Source organism: Leptonotus elevatus, chromosome 4 (genome assembly GCF_054856555.1).
Source record: "Leptonotus elevatus isolate MCC_2025b chromosome 4, RoL_Lele_1.0, whole genome shotgun sequence".
Lineage (NCBI taxonomy): Eukaryota > Metazoa > Chordata > Actinopteri > Syngnathiformes > Syngnathidae > Leptonotus > Leptonotus elevatus.
The window spans coordinates 10,682,015-10,701,307 of record NC_141242.1 but is presented as its reverse complement, the minus strand read 5'-3'; the positions used below and the strand labels follow the sequence as shown (position 1 = coordinate 10,701,307).

The 19,293-nt window shown below is 39.7% G+C and overlaps 2 protein-coding genes across 3 annotated transcripts; one reads left to right on the top strand and one right to left on the bottom strand.

The window, feature by feature from the left end:
- Nucleotides 1-1,285: 1,285 nt before the first annotated feature.
- On the bottom strand, nt 1,286-19,010 carry swap70b (switching B cell complex subunit SWAP70b). The gene is made up of 12 exons (XM_086074200.1): nt 18,832-19,010; nt 17,505-17,645; nt 15,052-15,225; nt 13,541-13,798; nt 13,036-13,182; nt 12,779-12,887; nt 11,631-11,812; nt 9,830-9,937; nt 9,593-9,759; nt 2,757-2,955; nt 2,576-2,672; nt 1,286-2,238 (listed from the first exon to the last, which is right to left on the bottom strand). The coding sequence occupies exons 1-12, from the start codon at nt 18,925-18,927 to the stop codon at nt 2,120-2,122; spliced, it is 1,797 nt and encodes a 598-aa protein (XP_085930326.1). The 5' UTR covers nt 18,928-19,010; the 3' UTR covers nt 1,286-2,119.
- On the top strand, nt 3,620-7,312 carry LOC147175483 (uncharacterized). 2 transcript variants are annotated; one of them, XM_086074202.1, is made up of 4 exons: nt 3,620-4,502; nt 5,369-5,435; nt 5,508-5,634; nt 5,752-7,312. In XM_086074202.1, the coding sequence occupies exon 4, from the start codon at nt 5,898-5,900 to the stop codon at nt 7,251-7,253; it is 1,356 nt and encodes a 451-aa protein (XP_085930328.1). In that variant the 5' UTR covers nt 3,620-4,502; nt 5,369-5,435; nt 5,508-5,634; nt 5,752-5,897; the 3' UTR covers nt 7,254-7,312. The 2 variants fall into 2 exon arrangements, with proteins under 2 accessions (XP_085930328.1, XP_085930327.1); XM_086074201.1 differs by having other exon boundaries at nt 5,369-5,634.
- Nucleotides 19,011-19,293: the final 283 nt, after the last annotated feature.

Sequence of the window (19,293 nt, the reverse complement as noted above, 5' to 3'; positions counted from 1 at the left end):
AACCCCACCATGACGAAGGAAGGTTTACTGTCCGGTTAACTATCAATAGCTGCAAACCACCACTAGGGGTTAGTGTTGCTCATAAAAACACCTACCTGTTCCCCTTCAGTATGATTCATATGGGTGAGTAGCTTTAATTTGAGTTTTATATTATAGCGGTTACTGTACACTTATTTGACAATTATTGTTAGAATGTTTATAAAGATCGAGTTTTACTTTATATTATCTTTATTACAGCAAAGGCTATTTTAAATTATTTTAAAGCGTGTTCCCTCGATACGAAAAAAAAACAGCCTACAATCTTTCATTCAGGTAATTTTTTTTATATTAACTGACATGCGATACCTTTTAATGAAGTCATTCTAGATGTATTTTCCAATGCCAAATCAAACCCCTTTTTTTTCACTGGGTGTCCCAACACCTGCTCTCGGGGTTTGGGGTTTGTCCAAATGCTACCTCAGAATTTTGTTTTTTTAAGGAAGTGAGAATTTTAGGACACCCTGTCCTACAATGGTTCTCTTGGTTTCTTCTTTGCACAAAGTGAAATCCCAGCTTGCTTTTTATCCTTCGCGCAATCTTGCAAATGTTTTTTCAAACTTGACGATGACCAAAACCAAAGAGATTTTTTTTTTTACGAGTGACTCCTATGTCGGTCCAGATGCTCCGCAAACTCTGCCGTCACGCAACATGAAGCAAACTCTTTGGAATTTGGCGTTGTCATTTCTACAATCATGTTCCAAATAATTGATGTCAGACATTGTAGTTTCCCTCAGTCAGAGTTCACCTTATTGACCATTAGGCCTTCTCTCGGGTGTCCGTGCTGCCCCCTGCTGCTTACACATGCTGCTGATGCAACACGACATAGTGAAGGTCAGATCATTTCCAAGAAGAGAAGCGTGTCAAAAGTACACGTAATCGAATTTTTCACGGATTAGGGTTGTTATTTTTGTTTCCGTGAAAATGACTATAACTAGAAAGTGTGGCAATTTGCAGGGAAACGAGTAGACAAAGTGTTCATTTAGATGTTATATTTATTTATTTATTTATTTATTTATTTTTAAATGTTTAGAATTCTTATGAAACACGAAGCCAATGGATGTTCAGGACGCAGTTCCATTTAGGCTTGCACACGGTGACGTGAGGAATAGGAATTCACCATTTGAAGATGGCATATGTTTTGATGCAGCGCCCCCTGCTGAACATATAGGGAACAGGCAGCCCCAAACGATAGCAAAAGTAAAACTAGAAATAAACCAAGTAGAAAAATTCTGTGATCACATTCAAGTAATTTTAACACATTTTTATTCCACATTTCATATTTATTCACATGTAAAAATGACAAGACGCGCATGTATTACGCTAAACACACAGGAGTCTTAACTCATTCACTGCCATTGACGGTTATAGATGTCAAAAATTCATTTGAACAATTTCTATTATTTTTGTCACTTTTGTTAAGAAGAGTATGAAAACCTAGAATTTGTTTAATTGTACATTTAGAACAGATATAAAATTAGTGATTAATCATGAGTTAACTAGTAAAGTCATGCGATTAATTACGAATAAAAATGTAATCGCCTGACGCCAGTAATTTTTAATAATCTTTTCTTTTTTTAAATCGTGTCAGGCGATTTAAATTTTTGATTGTAATTAACTGCATGACTTCAATAGTTAGCTCACAATTAATCAACATTTTTTATATCTGTTCTAAATGTACAGTATTTTTTTCCTAGGTTTTCATACTCTTGTTTACAAAAGTGGAAACATTTTTAAACTAATAGAAATAGTTCAAAGGAATTTTTTACGTCTATAGCCGTCACTGGCAGCGAATGAGTTAAAATGTTCACTAGTTAATATTAGCATGAGTGCTATAGTTTTCTAAGTCAGAAATAACATATTTACATATTAATCTTAATTAGGGGTGACAAAAAGTATGCTCACTGGACATTTGATTAGGTACGGTTGCAAGTGTTTATTAATGTGATGTTTTCTAATATTTTTGTTGCCTATCATTTAGGTTGGTGGTGGGAACATGTAAAAACATCACATGAATGATAATATTTGCATTCCCGCCATGATTTAGGTGTTAGCATTGCTAACATAGCATTATTGTTGTCATCTACTGCGCCGGTGTCACCTGGTTCTTCATTTCCTGCCATTTCTTCTCCCTCAGGCTCAGCTCGGCGTCCGAGAAGGCGGCCGGGCCCCAGTTTGTGATTATCTGATGACCCTTGGAGCCTGACAGGTAAAAAGGAACAAGACAGATCATATTGAATACAAAGTGACAAATCTCATCAAGGCCCCATGAGTCGATGACATGATGTGAATATGAAAAACACACAAATTTAGAGAAATGTTTGATGAATAATGCACAGAAACAGACTGAATACAAAAATATGACATGAAAAATATTAAAACGAAACTGGGCTGAACGTTAAATGCAATATAAGCACAGCATTTAAAAAAAAAAAATCCAATAAAGATTTTCTTTCTAATTGAGTAAATGAAAAACGCCAAAATAAACACAGATATGAAAAGAAGTAAAAGTTATGCTAAAAGATGAAAACGACGCTACCTGGCTGAATGAGGCGCATGAAACCCTCGTGTTCGGCCACTTTGTGCTTCCACGTCTTTGTGTTGTTGGTGGCGTCTTCCAGCTTCATCATCACCGTCTGACACACACACAAAAATATAAGATGATGATGATGATAATCCACACTTGATTATATTGTGACTGGAATTTCGCGTTATGTTACCTGGTACTGCTCCAGCGCCCCCTGCCTGTCCTCCTCCAGCTGCTGCAGCTGCATCATGGCGTCCCTCAGGGCTTTGTCCTTGGCCAGCCGCTCCTTGTGCAGCTCCTCCTTCTCGGCCTCCGTCTCCGAGATGGCTTGCTGCTGCCTCAGGTGGATTTGCTCCAGCTCGGCCCGCTTGGCCGCCTCCTCCTCCAGCAACCTGCGCCAACCGTCGTCACCGTTAGCGGCTAATGCTAACCTTGTGAAACACACATTAAGTCCAACATCTCGTCCAACACCACGGAACAGAAAATATTTAATAAATATTTTAGTATTGATAAATTAATTATTATTGAATTAATAAATAAAACAAGAATGTGTTATTTTATTATCAAACTACCTTATATATTTTACATTCAAATTGTTTTTTTTGTTTTTTTAAACCTCACCTTCGAATGAGCTGTGCCATCTGTCCAATTTTTTTTAAGTCTGTTTTTAACAAGGTCAAAAATAAGAAGAGACGTAACAATGACACATCCATCACTTCGGTTTGTCATTCATCATTAAAGTTGGTAAGAATAAAAAAGTTTCCCATTTTTTTAGAAAACAAGTCAAGATAGTAGAAATACAGAGTAAATTACTTTTTGTTTTTTAGAAAAAGTTGCAATATTGTTAGAGCAAACTATATCTGTAGCAAAACAGAAACAAAAAAGAATGATGAAAGTTTTTTCCAAAGCACATACTTTGTTTTATAAAAGTCTACTAGCTTAATGCTAACAGACCATACATAGATGGGCTAATGAAACTCGCATCAACTCTGCAGTTTTACAACCCGATATGGATATTGTAACATTAACACACAACAGAACAGAACATTACTTCACGGCATATGTTTTTCATCCTTTACGGCTATGGCAAGTGCTATTTTTATTATTTAATAACACGCTACAAAAACTTGGGGGGCCTGAATAAAATTAATGTCATCAACATAATGGCAATCATTTGCAATACAGTGTAAGTGAAGCTATAATAGGACGGATTAAAAGCGGAAGTCAAGGTCTAAAAGAGTCAAAAATGTACTTAGTTATTTTTATTTATTTATTTTACTTTAGGGGAAAAAAAAAAAGATTATTTCATGATTAGCTCCCTGGGCCATTTTTATCCATCAACATCTTTACCAGATACAAATGCACGAAACTCCTCTTGCTGTTCAAATTCAACAAGAAAACGGCGAGTAATTCTGCGAGAACATAATTAATTGCAGCATCCATTCGTCTGTTAGGTTTGTTTGTTTCCCGCCCGGCATCGGCGCTTATTGGTTTTGTCCTGCCCAAACAACGCCTGATTGGTCCGATCGGAAAAAAATATACATAAACATATCAGCGGGAGCGGTACGAAATATGTATTCTCCGGAGTTTGTGAACTCACAAATATCGCGAGAATTCATCTTGCTGGTAAGGTTACCTGTTGGGCTTCCGTAGCTTCTTCCTTTATCCCTCACATTGAGCTCTTTAATGGACGGCTACTGTTAAATATTTATGCATAGTGACATATTATGACGATATCAAGGTCTTTCACCGACAGTAATATTTTTATAGTTGTTTTTCAGTGTCGCCGTTTAGACGCAAATTCTACCCTTTGTTACTTGACCAACAATGTGAAAGCAATTGTTTCATATTGTAGATACGGATATTTTGTATGTTTGGGGAGCAGATGTGCAGATAAGGATTTAAGAAGACGAACATTGGCCTGTTTTGTGCTCGGCAGGTATGTTTTTCTTTGATCGACGTTATTTTTGCAGTTAGTTTTTGTAACTACACCCAGTGCACTTTCTTACTTTAGCCACGAGGTAGCACTGTTTTTCCGTTAGTGGTGATACTCCCAGAGACGGGTTTGAAATGACGTGATGTTACTTTGTATACATAGATTAACACCCCTTACCAAAAATAAGTATATTCAAGTATATCAAAATGAATTATAATTCCAGTCCACTTTTCTTATTAGAAGTATACCACCACCAAGTCAATGTTAAGTGTACTTGTAAGTACACTAAGTTTACAGACTGTAGTATATACTTAGAAGGGACTTGCTGTTTATGTAACGGACCGAAATTATAGGTTACATTTATTTATAAAACCCAAGCCACCATGTGGCTGGATAGCCTAGCGGTTAGGGTTGGTACATTTGGTATTAGAGTTTGCCGTTTTGATCCCTGTCAATTCACCACTGCGCTTTTTACTGTAGTGTAAACTAAACTGTGGACATAAGTATACTACAAAGTATACTTATTAATGTACTTTATAATATACTTAAGTATACTTTTAAGTGTACTAAAATGTATACTTAAGTATACTTTAAGTGTACTAAAATGGGCCGATTTAGTCCTAAGGAGTTTACTTAAAGTTTACCTTTAGTACAAGAATAAGTACACTCGAAAAATAAACTCAGGTATACTTAAGTATACTCTATATTATGTACTTAAAGTATACTACTTTTTGGTAACGGAATACTTGGCCTTTTGACTTTTCCTTTCTGTTTATGTGTATCATTCCTATGGATTACAATATATAATGGTCATTAATAACCATTATATATGGCTCAAATAATTTCAATATAATTTTTTTGTGCTGCAGGCGACGCTGCGCCATGTTTCCATAGCAATCACCATTCAGCAGCAGCATTGATTTTTGAAAAAAAAAGGTACCATTCACCATCTATAAGAAACCGTGTACAGTAGAGGAGGAATTAGATCTGCTTCCAAATACTGATGAGGCTGAGTCCGGAACTGATGGCGAGTCTGAGGGTGAGTGGTTGCCGGATGCCTCGACTGATTCAGACTGCGAGTCCGAGGAAGAACAACCCCCGCCGGCGAGGAGGAGACATGGCGTCATCAATCAAGGTATTATTAGCTTCTAGTGAAATATAGGCTGATAGATGTGATAGCGTTGTGACATTTTTGGGGATACAGGACAAAGTTGAAATCAATAATCTAATGAACTCATATTTTTTATGACAGCTGGGCCGCCAGCAGCGCAGGCCACGGGACAACAGGCTCTGTCTGAAGCTAACCCGCAGCCGTCTGCCTCAGAAGAGCAAGAGCGGGGGAAAGACGGTACTGTGTGGACTGCGGTGGTCCCGGGGAACGAGAGAGGGGGACAACGAATGCAAAATGTCCCGGCAGAGGGCGAGGGCCCCACCGTGCTAGCAAAGCAGAAAATCCAAAACACTTTGACAGCCTTCAAGTGCCTGGTAGATGAGGACATGTTGGAGCACATACGGGACTGCACCGTAATCGAAGCCCGCAGTGTCCTGAAGGATGATTCGTGGGACTTGAGTTTAGCTGAGCTCCAGGCATTTATTGCGCTTGTGTATGCGCGCGGGGCAAAAGGAGAAAGAAAACAGCAGCTGTCCAGCTTTTGGTCCCCACAATGGGGATTTCCCTATTTCAAGGAGACGATGCAAAAACAACGTTTCAAAACCATTATGCGACGTCTGCGCTTTGACAGGAATGACGTGAAGTGCGCACGTCGTCAGTTCGACAAGTTTGCCTTGGCAAGCAAGATGTGGGACGCTTTTATCAGGAACTGCGTCCTCCACTTTAAAGCCGGCTCTGAGATCGCTTGTCCTTTTACGCAGCAAATGCCAAACAAGGCAGAAAAATATGCCATCAAGTTTTTGATTGCGACTGATGTGGCCAGCAAATATATGCTGAACGCCGCTCCTTACCTGGGGAAAGGTGCGACACGCTCTCCAGGCCAGCGGCTCAGAAGGAGCGCGGTGCTGAAGCTGGTTGGCCCATTCACAGGGATGGGAAGAATCATCACCACGGACCAATCGTGCACCTCTGTCCCGCTGGCACAGGCTTTACAGATGAAGAAACCCAGTCTCGTTGGAACAATCCGCAAAGTCAGAAGAGAGTTGCCGCCCTGCGTCCATGCGCAAATGCCGCTGTTTACCACCAACGTGCTAAAAACCAACAACAACATCCTGACTATTTACCAGTGCAAAGTGCAGAAAAATGTGTGCATTCTGAGCACGGTGCACGCGTCAGCCGGCTCCCTGAGCGGCGCCAGGGCCAAGCCCGAGCCCGTGGTTTACTACAACCGCACAAAGATGGCCGTTGATGTGCTGGATCAGATGATGCGTAGATATTCCGTGAAGGCGCGTACAAGAAGATGGCCGATGGCAGTTTTTTATAACATGCTGGACATGGCAGCCGTCAACGCTTGGGTGCTGTACACAAAATGTCTCGGTAAGATCATTTTCCGCTGCGACTTCCTCCTCATGCTGGCCAAGGAACTCCGCGCAGAGCACATGAGCGCACAGAAGCTTCTCGCCAGGCAGCCCGCGCCCGCTCCGTCCTCGGTCCCGGCGACAGACCCGGAGAAGAGAAGGCAGTGCCAGATTCGAAAGAAGTGCGGCAAAAACCGCTCCAATCATTTCTGCGTGAAATGCCACAAGGTTGTGTGCGGCCAGTGCACTGGGACGGTTACGATAGTGTGCTTAAATTGTAAATAGGCCGAATTGTGAGGACAATCGGTTTTGATTTCTGTTAATAAATACGTTTGTTTCATTGATTCTTTGAGAATGTTTTTGAATTTGTTGATTCATTTTTTGTGGCTTGCTATGCTATATTTCTACATCTCATTTTGATTCAAATTATTTCAGTGTTTTGTATTTTTTTATGCAAGACAAAAAAAAATCTGTAAACTTTTTCTAATCCATTTTCCTTATTGCTTTTCTCTACTCTTTATAGTCCATATTTCTTATCGCTTATAGGCTGCATTACATAATTTACATTAAAGAGGAAGTCAATTTCAAAATGTTCTTGACAATAATATGGTCTATGCAGCCCCACTAGTCTAAACATGGTATTCTTATTAATATTGCTTGTGTGGAATATGAATTGCGCAGCAAAATCCACCCGTTTTTTATCATCTAAGGGGACGGCCATTTTTCCATTTGTTGTCGACTGAAAAATACATAACTCAGGCTTATGGTAATGACCAATCATGGCTCAGGTTCAGAAATCAGGTGAGCTGTGATTGGCCGTTAACTGAACCCTGAGCAACTGAGATGTCATTTTCAGTTGCCAGCAAGTGGCAAAATGGCCGCCAAAAGTTTAATAAACAAAATACCTTTATAAGCTTCTCAAACAGCAATTAGTCATTATTTTAAGTGATGCCGTCAAAATGGTGGTCCTAGTGTTTTAATGGCCCAAAGCTAAGGTAGGGAGGAATAACCAGTGTTGTGCAGTTAACTAGTAACGCGTTATTGTAACTTAGATACTTTTTACAATAACTAATACTCTAACGCATTACTTTTTAAAATACAGTAACTCAGTTACTGTTACAATATGGTGCCTTAGTCAGTTGATAAATTATTTAGTTAAATAATTTGTGGGACACTCGTGAAGATAAGCGGTTTAGAATCAAATAATTAATGGATGGCTGCTGTGTACTGTACTACATGTTTACAATGGATTGCCGCTGTCGTACTCGGAAGAAGACGCATTGTGGGCGGGTATCGGATTCGGCAGTCATGGAGAGTCAAGACGAGCGCAAGACGAGTTTTTGGATGTGGGAATACGCTCATTATTGTACTTTAGTTGAGCATAAAGGAACAGTGAAAGTTCATTTTTTTTCAAAGTAACTAAAGAGTTACTTTTCATAGTAATGCATTACTTTTTTAAAGTAATCATCAGAGTAATTGAGTTACTTTTTAAATGAAGTAACTTTAACAATTTACTATTTTTTAGTAACGAGCACAACACTGGGAATAATTATTTTGTTACACCAACAAATTTTGCAGACCGCTGGGCTTTTCAGAAGCCATAAAAAAAAAACACCGCTCTCACAGACATTGTTTTATCTGACTACAGCTCCTGGTTTATGTTCTTTGTGTGTGTGTGTGTGTATGTGTGTGGTCCACTTTGAACACTCAGCATCTGCCGTTTGGTCAAACTGTGCCGACTCACCCGCTCCTTGGTCAGGAGAGTTAACGTCAGCACAGAGGAAGGAAAGTCAAAGAGGAACTTGAATATGTGACCATTTAACAGGGCAGCGTTCTTCCCAGATCATTCGACTCGGATTTTTAGATGAAATTACTTAATTTGACGTAAATATTTGTTGACTTTTTTCTTTTTTTTAACTATACTCCCAAAGCCAGTTTCAGTTGACCCACAAAAAAAGTCTCAATAAGACTGATGTGCCAAAAAAAAGTAAAAATATTCAGCATCAAAAATCCGATCATATAAAACAATTGATTAAACTTTTATTATCAGTGTAATCAATTAGGGGTGGGAATCTTTGAATATCTCACGATTCAATTCCGATTTTTGGGTCTGCGATTCGATTCAGAATCGATTTTCGGTTAAGAACGGTTTTTGATTCAAAATTATTTGATTGACAATGATTTTTGCTTCTATAGATGTGCAAGGAATTGTAATGATCTACTCCAGTCTGACTCGCTAATGCTAATTAGCGCACTACTCGCCGCACTTTTAGCACTCAAAAGATCGGCTCCACATTGCAAAAAAACTACTTTTATTGGAATAACTTGATCGTGACTTCCTTCTACTCTCTAATGTGGCTACAACAGGGTATTAGACCGCATGGAACCACACTGCCCCCAAGTGGCCAAATCGGGTACAACATGAACAGCGCTCCAAATAAAGGCACACACAGACAAAGGCAAGACAGTATAAAATAATTTAAATAAAATCGATTTTTGGACATTTAAAATCGATTCTGAATCGTACTAAATGAGAATAGCGATTCTTATGAGAATCGATTTTTCGGCACAGCACTATAATCAATAGGACAGACAAATATTTTGTCATATTTTTGCCAACTGACCTGGCCTGCAGCTTGCGAACGGTCTCCTCATCCTGGCGGGCGCGTCGCTCGTCTTCCAAGGCGTCCTCCAGCCGCCGATACATGTCCTCCATCTCGCGGACCCTCTGCAGGTATTGCTCCACCTCCGTGGACTTCTGAGCCACCTGCTCCTCCATCTGTTGCCTCACCTGAACACATGTAGAGCGCACACAAGTGTGTACCTAATGTTCCCGGATGGGAGTTCACACACATACGCACCATCTTCTCTCTCTCCAGGTCCACCCTGTAGCGGTCCTGGAGGTCGGTCTGAGTCTGAAGCCGCCGCCGCTCTTCCTCCGCCGCGTTGGCTGCCGATTCTTCTAGAGCCTGACGACCACACCATAGGTTAATATACACTTTCAAGTTATTTTATTGTTGTTTGTGTTGTGTGTGCGTGAGAGAGGGAGAGCGTGAGAGACAGTAGAATATACAATGAACAACGGCAACAAACTAGCACTCTATTTACTTCTGTGCAGTGTCTTGACTGTGTGCGCGTGCACATACTCTCCTTGTGCATTCATGCAGTCACCAACTGCTGAACAAAAGAGTGGCACCTCAATGCCAAATGTTTGTGCATTCAACACCAAGACAAAGTGTGTCAGCCAGTGAGCACACCAGAGTGTCATACGTACACTCACACGCAGACACTGCGTACCCACTTGAACAACAACAGTGGAACACAATCTGCTCCAGCGCACCAGCCAGTCTCCCCACATGGGAAATAATGGAAATAGAATCTGTTTCAGAGTTAGCAATATGGTTTTCCTTTAGTTAAAGATGCTTTATTTTCTACTTTTACTTTATTTTTTACGGCTCTATACTAACTGCCTACGAGCTGTATATGTCTAATCTGTACGCATACGATATCGTTTATACAGTAGTCTGCTCGCGAGATGGGAGGAGCAAGATGGCTGCCCTGTGACTTCAACGGCTTGTACGGGTATGTATGGGCTATCAGTCATATATTCAGATCAGTGTTTTTTCCACAGTTCAGGGGGCGGCCATTTTGAATGAAAATGACATCACAGTTAACCACGTGGCTAAAGTAACATGACATTGATGATAAGGATAGCTATATAAAATATATATACTGACAAAAAAATCATGTTAAAAGTCGCAATGCTACTGTAGCATTGACTCAACTTGAATGCAATCAAAACGAGGTGTTCATATAGCTTTTTGCTAACGTTGTGACCTGAGCAACAAAAATACATCACTGGTAACTGACATAAATACATTTGGTGTTTTCACCCTATTTTGACAAAGTTAAGAGTAGAAAGTACTTTTCAAATGTAGGGAGTAAAAATAAAAAATCAACTGAAAAATGCAGAAGAAAATCTACTTAAGTACAGTAACAAATCTGTGTTTGGTTACTTCCCGCTACTGTGGATGATTCTTTAAGGTCACGCCATGATGACAACTTTCTTTTTAGAGAGTAAAAGTTGCTCATGCTAACGCTAACATGAGTCCGAAACCTAGCACAATCCGTGTCAGCAGTCTGCTGGGCGGTCCGGTTTTGTGGCTACAAACCGGTAGATCGTGTTTAACGGCGACCCACTGGCTGAGCGACCCTGCTTCATTCTGCATTCCTGCATGACAAGAGGTGAGACATTATTCATGAGCTGGGGGACGTAGCTGTGGAGGGTGGACGCTATTCGTATTCATGACACGCCGCCAAACTGGCCAGCGAGTGCAAATGCGGCGTTGTAGCCTCGGAACAATGGTGCTGTTTGGAATAAGAATGTGGCTCGTTCGCACCACGGGACGTCTCCACCCACTTGGAAGGTTGCCCATCTCGATTGAAAGCTTTTTGAGCATTTATTGATTTCCACAAAATACCCATGTACTAGTATGCTTTTTCACTAGGAAGACAATTCATTGCTTTACTAGTAAAGTTTTCCAAAATCGTATCCCCCCCCCCAAAAAAAAAAAACACTCCTCTCTGTAAAATAATCAAAACAAGCTCTTGCCCCTGTGCTTGGCAGAGGTAATAAAAGAGGACGCGTCATCCTCCTCGTACCTTCCTCATGTCCTCCAGCTCATGCTGCTTGGCCTCGTTGGCCGTCTGCAGCTCCTTCATCCTGGTCCGCAGCTCCTCCTGGTCGGCCTGCTGCTTGAGGCGCAGCTCGCGACGTTTGTGGCGCGACTCGCGGTGCGGCGCCTGGCGGCCCGCTCGCAACAGATTCACGCACGTCTGGATGGCTGCCACAAAACACAAGCGTGCTCAATGATGCTTATACACAATATTCACAACAGGTTTGGGGTGTTTGAATGTACTTTTCGCACTACTTGCTCTTCTCTAATAAGAAGCTAAACAGCAAATGTTTTTTCTTATTTCCAAGGACAACCATTTCTATACCTTTCTGTGACTCTACCGGTCTCTGTGTATCTCTGTTGCAACCTGCTGATAATCTTCCGTGACACAAAAACTCAGCAGCCACTTCCCTCTGAGAACATCCTGTTTGAAGTTTCGCAATAGCAAGGTCCTGTTGATCAGACGCTTTGATCTCATCCAATCAAAATGTGGATCAAAAACCTGTTGTCAATTTTGACATTCAGCTTCTTGTTAGAGAACAGCAAGTTTTGGAAAAAAATAAAAATATTGAAGCGTTGTCAGAGAAGGTCAAATTAAGTTCATATGTAAATGTTACAGTGCGTGCATCCTGAAATTTCAACCCCTGCATCCGAAATCTCATCTTTTTTGTGAGTAGTATGTAACACATGTTGTTGTTTACAGGCACAGCTTTGTTCCAAAATGGACTAAATGTTTTTTTCTCCTCAGAAATATACACATAACACCCTATATTGACAATTTTTGTTTTGTTTTTAAGATTTTTGCAAATGTATTAATAACAATAAAAAAAGACATCGCATCTTTGAAAGTATTCTCAGAACGAGAGATATTCAATACCAATTTTTTCACCCTTTGATTACTCACGGATACGGAGTAGCGATACTGCTAGTACTTAAAAAAAATGTGAACAAAGAACTTTCTGATGCAGATGATGATTTGCCGATGTGTCAAACTGCAGTGCAGCAGTACTAACCTGATTGGACCTCTTCGTTTTATTTTAAATCAATTTAGTCATACAACTACTTTTCATGTTGTCATTATGGTTTTGTGTGTCGAATTTTGAGGACTTGGTGCTGACAAGTTGAACCACTCACCCTGAATCCACTCCTGCTTCTTCTTCTTGTCTGATGCGCTGATTTCAAAACTCTTATTTGAGGATCTGATGAAGAAGAGACACTTTTTGCCCTCTTTGTCCACCAGAGGCTAAAAAAAAAAACCCCCGGCACACATCAGTTCAGTTCACAACACCATTTTTACTTTTCCATTGTCAAAACTGGGGATTTTGGATAGTGTTTTTCGACTGGGATGTTTGCACTCTTGTATGTGTGTTTAAAGAGGAAGTTCTCCTTGCCTCCACACTGCAGTGTTCGTCCAATAAGATGTCCCCTTTCTTCTCAGCCTGATCTTCGCTCACATAGTAGGAGATGGAATTAGGCTTTAGTGTGAACCAACGCTCCGTCCAGTTCTTCCTCTTGTGGCCTTTCTTCATCATGTAGCCCTGCAACGAAATGCATCTCAACTTAAACTAATGTTATCATTTACGTTATTATTTCAGTTTGTACAATTTGTCTAACAGCTGGTGCTACTCTCGCCCATTCAAAGCATGCAGCAGGTTCCCTCAATACTAGTAAGTAAGTCACCATGGCAGAGAAAAGGTAAAGGGTGTACATTTTTGTTGCATGCTTTGAATGAAGAAAAGTCGTGCTATCTAGTGCACTTCATAAAAGCTGTTACATAACCACAATTAGGGCATGCTTAGTTCCGTAATGAGCCATACTTTCATAAAAAAATTAAAAAGTATATAACAAGAATCAAAAATTCTGCTGCATGCTTTGAATGGGCAAATGGGGCCGGACCTGCTTGAGCACGTCCATGATGAGCTCCTGGTGGAGCTCGTGGATGCCCATGGAGAGGGTCTGCCTGTCCATGCCCTTGCTGAAGTGCCCGGAGCCCACCAGAGCGATGAGCTGCCACACGCTGATGCTCTGCTGCTGCTGCTGCTGCTGCTGCTGCTGCTGCTGCTGCGAGAGCATCTGCAGCTTGTAGTCCTCAAAGCGCTCCTCCACCCAGCTGCCCCCCATCGCCTCCGTCAGCTTGCGCAGGAAGTACTCCATCTGGAAATACGCAGGTGAAACATGGGGCGCCAATGCTGAGAGATGCTCATGGTAAATTGCACGTTTTTTGTCACACAATTGCATCTGTTTAAATGCTTGTCGCTCAACATTTAATGGACTATTTTTCAGACAGTATTTTCTCTCAGCATTTCTGAAATGATTTACAGTGGGGCAAAAAGTATTTGGCCAGTTTCCCAAAGGCTTCCTATTTGATTTTGGCCAAATACTTTTTTTTACTCTACTGTATTTTGCCATTTGAATGGTTGTCTAACAGTGTTCACATCATTTTATTATACCAGGTTAAATGTTTGTCTTTCAACATTCATAATATTTTTGATGCACAACAGTGTTAGTTTAAATGCTTTTCTCACAGCATTCAAATGCTTTGATGCATGATTGTATTATTGTGAACGCTCGTCTCACAGTATTTACTTTTTTGACACAAGACAGTGACGGCCAAATGTTTTTTATTGGCTGGCCAGTTTAATCACCAGATATTAGCGCTTTTAAGTTTTTTTTTGTTTTTATTACACATTAACAAAATACAACAAATGACGAATAAGATAAAGATAATGACGTTCAAAGTTTTTTTTTTGAGTTAAACAGTCAAACATTCTACCTGTACTTCATATCTTTATTGCTGTAAGCGTTAAGGCACCAAACAAATTATATATATAAATTTATTGATCGGCAGATTAATCATTAATCGTAATTTTATTCTGCCAAATGTCTGAATTGGCATCGACCTTAAAAGAAAACGGTCGGGCCCTAATTCAGATATTTTTGATGATGTCGACACTTGTTTGAATGCTTATCTCAGCAGTTGAAATGTTTTTAACATAGTATTTTCCTTCACTTTCATGGTCTTGCATATTACCGTACTTTGAATGCTTGTCTCTCAGCATTTTTTTTTTTTATACATAACGATGTCATGTTTTTAAAATGCTCATCTCACACAAGTCACTATTTCTTTTAAAGCAATAGTTTTGGTGTTTTTCTGTCAGCATTTACACAAGGCAAAACACAAACATACAGTGTCTAGAATATGAGCGTGTGTGTACTTTGACAAACTTCCTGTGATCAACGATGTTTGTCAAAGCCTAAATTTTCCAGCAATTGTAACAGAAGAGGAAGTTCCCAACTTCCTGTTCTTGATCGATCATCAGCGACACATCAAGCGACCTTATCACCTTACAAACGAACATGTGGTAATCCATTCACCAGCGTAACACTGTAACGCGGGAAGTGCTGACCTCCTCCGTGACGATGACGGGCGGGTAGCTGTCCTCGGACAGGAAGTTGAAGATGCACCAGATTTTGAAAGCGTCTTCGTTGGAGATGAGCAGCTGATTCTGGTCCAGGTTTTTCCTGGAGCACAAAGTCCAACACATCCTGTCGAAGTCCTGACGGTCAAAGTTGTCCGTCACCTGCCGCATATAATTGAAAAGTTGTCAATGTAAGAACAAGGAACTTTATAGACAAATAATGGGTGTTATTCACCTTACAGTATGCTTCTCCAAATTTGGTGATTTTTTCATTTATACTTGAGAATTTTATTTTTTTTTGCATTTCGGATAATTCATAAAATTCTGAGATATAGTACATACTTTTTGTGATAAGCATGTCTCTCAATTCGATTTTTTTTTATATCAGAAAAAATACAAAAATATTTGAAAAAAAGAACATGAAAAATGACAAAATAAATTCACTTTTTTGTTGATTCACTGATTTATTTTCCGTCATTGCTGCCTAATGCTGCAATTATTGCAAAAATAAAAATGTTTATATTAAAAAACACCCACGCACAACAATCAATTTTTTGACTGAACTTTTTTGGTTTAAATCAGAAAAACTACAAAAATTAAAGGCAAAAAATTCTGACACGGGGAGATTACGATTTTTTTTTTAGACCCCCCCAAAATGTATCCCAAAATAAAGTAATGCATTAATCTGAATGGCACAATTGAGTTAGTGGGTCAGGGTGCACAATGTGGCACTGGCTGGTAGAGTTCCATGATAGTTTCTATCGTGCCACAAAAGAGAAGTGCCTGTGTCGACAACAGCAAAAATAAATCATGCTGAACTTCCCGAGAAAATGTGAGGAACGCGGAGGGGAACACAAGCGTTGCCATGGAGACGGCTGGCAGGTCGAGCGTGCGCTCATGCGGCTTGCAGAGCACACATCGAGACAAATATGAGTGGGCCAGAAGTGAAACGGCTACTTGGCATCATTATAACGGCAGTTTCCTTGTCATCATGTGTAATCTAAGACTACTATACACAGACAGGATGTGATGCAACCGCTATTGTGTTCTGTGGGGCTTGTGTGGAAACTTGTGCCACTCCACCCAAAAAGGCTCAGAATGGCACCTCCCTCAAAGATTAGCAAGCGTGTGAGACAATATCTTCTTTTTTTTAAAACCCAAATAAATGTAGCTCCTTGATTTAAAGCGCGGACGCTCTACTGGAAGCTTTGCGTCAAAGCTGTGCTGGAAAATGTTGCACTTCCGTGCGGGCCAATGTTGTGGTGGTTTCCAGTGCCTGGAAAAAGGGTATTTTCCACCTTTTCCTGATGTCTTTGTGTTGAATAAATGCGACCCAGCCACACATTTGTCCAGCTTTCCCCATGTTGCTTATCTGTATACATGACATGACATTAACATAAAGTGGACCTGTCATTTTTCAGGACTCAGAGTCCATTTATGTGCACAATGAAATGCCTTGTAGAGTCATGTGACTCGATAGCAGGTTGGATCACCCTGACACACGCATGTACTCAAAATAACTGTTTCTTTGTATACCAGTGTGGCGTTTCCTCACGACAATGATGCACCTTCTTAACTCTTTACATATGAGCCAGTGTATCATTTACCGCTATGCCATCACTTCATCTACGTGTATGTCTGCATGCGGGATGATGATGACGACACGTCCTGAACTTACATCACTACTTTTGCATTTCCTGACCACACCAAAAGTCACTCACAGCGACAGAGAGAAAGCGCAAGAGTCACTCAAAATCAATAGGATTCCTGTTCTGTAAAATCGCAACGTCAGGACAAGGAAGCAAGCTCCTGTGACATCATCCACGAGGGATGGACAATGAATGCACAGCTGCTTGATAGCAGCCTAATAACAGACTGACAATAAGATTGAGTGATAGATAGATCTTGCCAGTGGGTACTAGTTAGCTCAAGGACAACATGAGTAGCCCACGGGTCCTTTCTAAAAATAGCCCACCAGTGATGTAACACTGTGACTTAATAAGAAGAATTAAAACAGAAGAAGAACATTCATTTATTTATTTAAACTTAACATGAAACACGTGTCTTCTGTACTAAATATTTTAGATTTTGCTTAAAAATAAAATAGTGTTCAATGTTTTTTATTTACCAAACTATATGTATATATTTTTTTTAATTTTTGAGCTGTAATTTTAATACCGTGATATTTTTGCACACAGTTTTTATTACACTGTTCAAATCTAATATCGGTCCATCATTTGCTTTAAGATGTGTTTACAAAAGTGTCTAGAACATCTGAACTTTATCTGAGGTTAATCAGAAGCACTTTAAATGGTTCCCGTTGTGTGCTGACTTCCATTTACCATGAATCTGAATGTGATTGGTTAATTGTCCTCAGTCATGACAGTTTGCGCACGCATGGAGACGTTATATAGCCGCTGTAGCTGTCGAGGTGTGCTGACCTTGTCTAGGATGAACTTGTTGAGGTAAGGCATGTAGCCCTGGTTGGAGACGGGACCCTCATCATCATCTTTGAAATGTTCCTCCAGAGCCACGGGGTCATGTGGGATCCTCATTACTGTACACAAGTTGTGTGACAACACCTACAAAAACACATACAAAACAACATGGACTTCAAGTATCAAGTACACTGTGATTATCACATTTGACTACTGAATGAGACTACGTTTTTTTTCTACACTCTTACATCACATCATTTGTTTTATTTTCATGTATTTTATTATTAAATAAATAGGTTAGTAAAAACTATTGTTTTGCATTCTTTCTTTTTAACAAAATAGTAACATATTTTTATTTGTATTCATTTTAATTTTAATAAAATGGTAAGTCACATATTTCATATTTATTTTATATTTTATCCGCATAATTTTTTAAATTCTGTAAAAAATAACATAAAAAAAGAATGACAGTTTGTTAAATTTTTTAAATTGTCTTTATCTAAAGGTAATTTATTTTCAATTTAAAAAAAATACATCTTTATGTTTTAGTTATTTCTGTATAGTACAAATGCATGCGTCACTCAATTCATAAAAAGTACATATTTTTTATAATTATTCAGCTTTTGAATGTTTCTTAAAGTAAATGATTCCATTTAAGTCAACCTGACATGATGATACATTGAAAAGTTTCTCATGCGTGATTTAAACAACACAAACTTAAACAAGAAGTCATTTTTTATTAGTCTTTGAAAACTAACTGACTAAAATTGCTTATAACTCAACTAAGTTTTTAATTTAAATTAATCAAAACAGAAATATGTTTCGACTGTGAAACATTTAATAAATGTATTAACATTTAATACACTGACTTGAAACTTTTTTTTTGGGGGGGGGGGGGGGGGGGGGGTCGCCATGTTTGCTTTGCCCCTGACACTGGCATCCCTGTGGCTTCACTGCCCACAGTTCATCAAAAGAAAACAAAATGTGACGTTTTGACAACATGCGGCTTAAAGTATTTCATAACTTTATTTTTAGCTCACTGATTAGTTTTGAATGAGTATCTGGATATAAAACTGCTTTTAATAACGCTATAAATGGTCGTTTTACATCTCTCGCTAACTTTTGGGACTACCGTCAACCGTTTGCCATTTTACTGAGCATCAAATGTTCACTTTTAACGTTCACACTAAGAATAATAATCAACTTCGCCTGTGTGTGTAAAATTATCTGATAAGATGGTGCGAGTCATCCGTGTGTTTTCGTTAGTCTTTTCAAGAGGAAGTTTCGTCCAAAACCGTGTTCTTGTCGCAATTTTTCTTTTGAGTTTTACCTTGAGCTGAGATTTGGACACTTTTCCGCTCTTGTCCACGTCCAGGGCCGTGAAGGCGTGCCAGATGGACTTCAACAACTCGTCCCGCAAAGACATCACCGTGGTCGGTTGATTCTGCTGCTTCGACGATTATGCACTCTCTTCTCGTTCCTTCTGCCTGGAGGTCACACTCGCACTGCATCCACTATCTCTCTCTCTCTCTCTCTCTCTCTCTCTCTTGATCACGTGACGTGGGTGGGTTTTCGTGATTCACACTTTTCGAGTAGTTCTGATTGTGGTAACTATACTGTATAAATACTGTCATTTTGAGCACGAACCGTGGTAATGGCAGGGTAGAATGATTTTCTAATTAGGTTGTTTACAAACACGTTACATACAGACCCCCCCCCCCCCACCACACACAGTGTTTTGCATAGCTACCATCTTCTCTGTCTCAGCAGCATCAAAAACCAAAACTGCTGA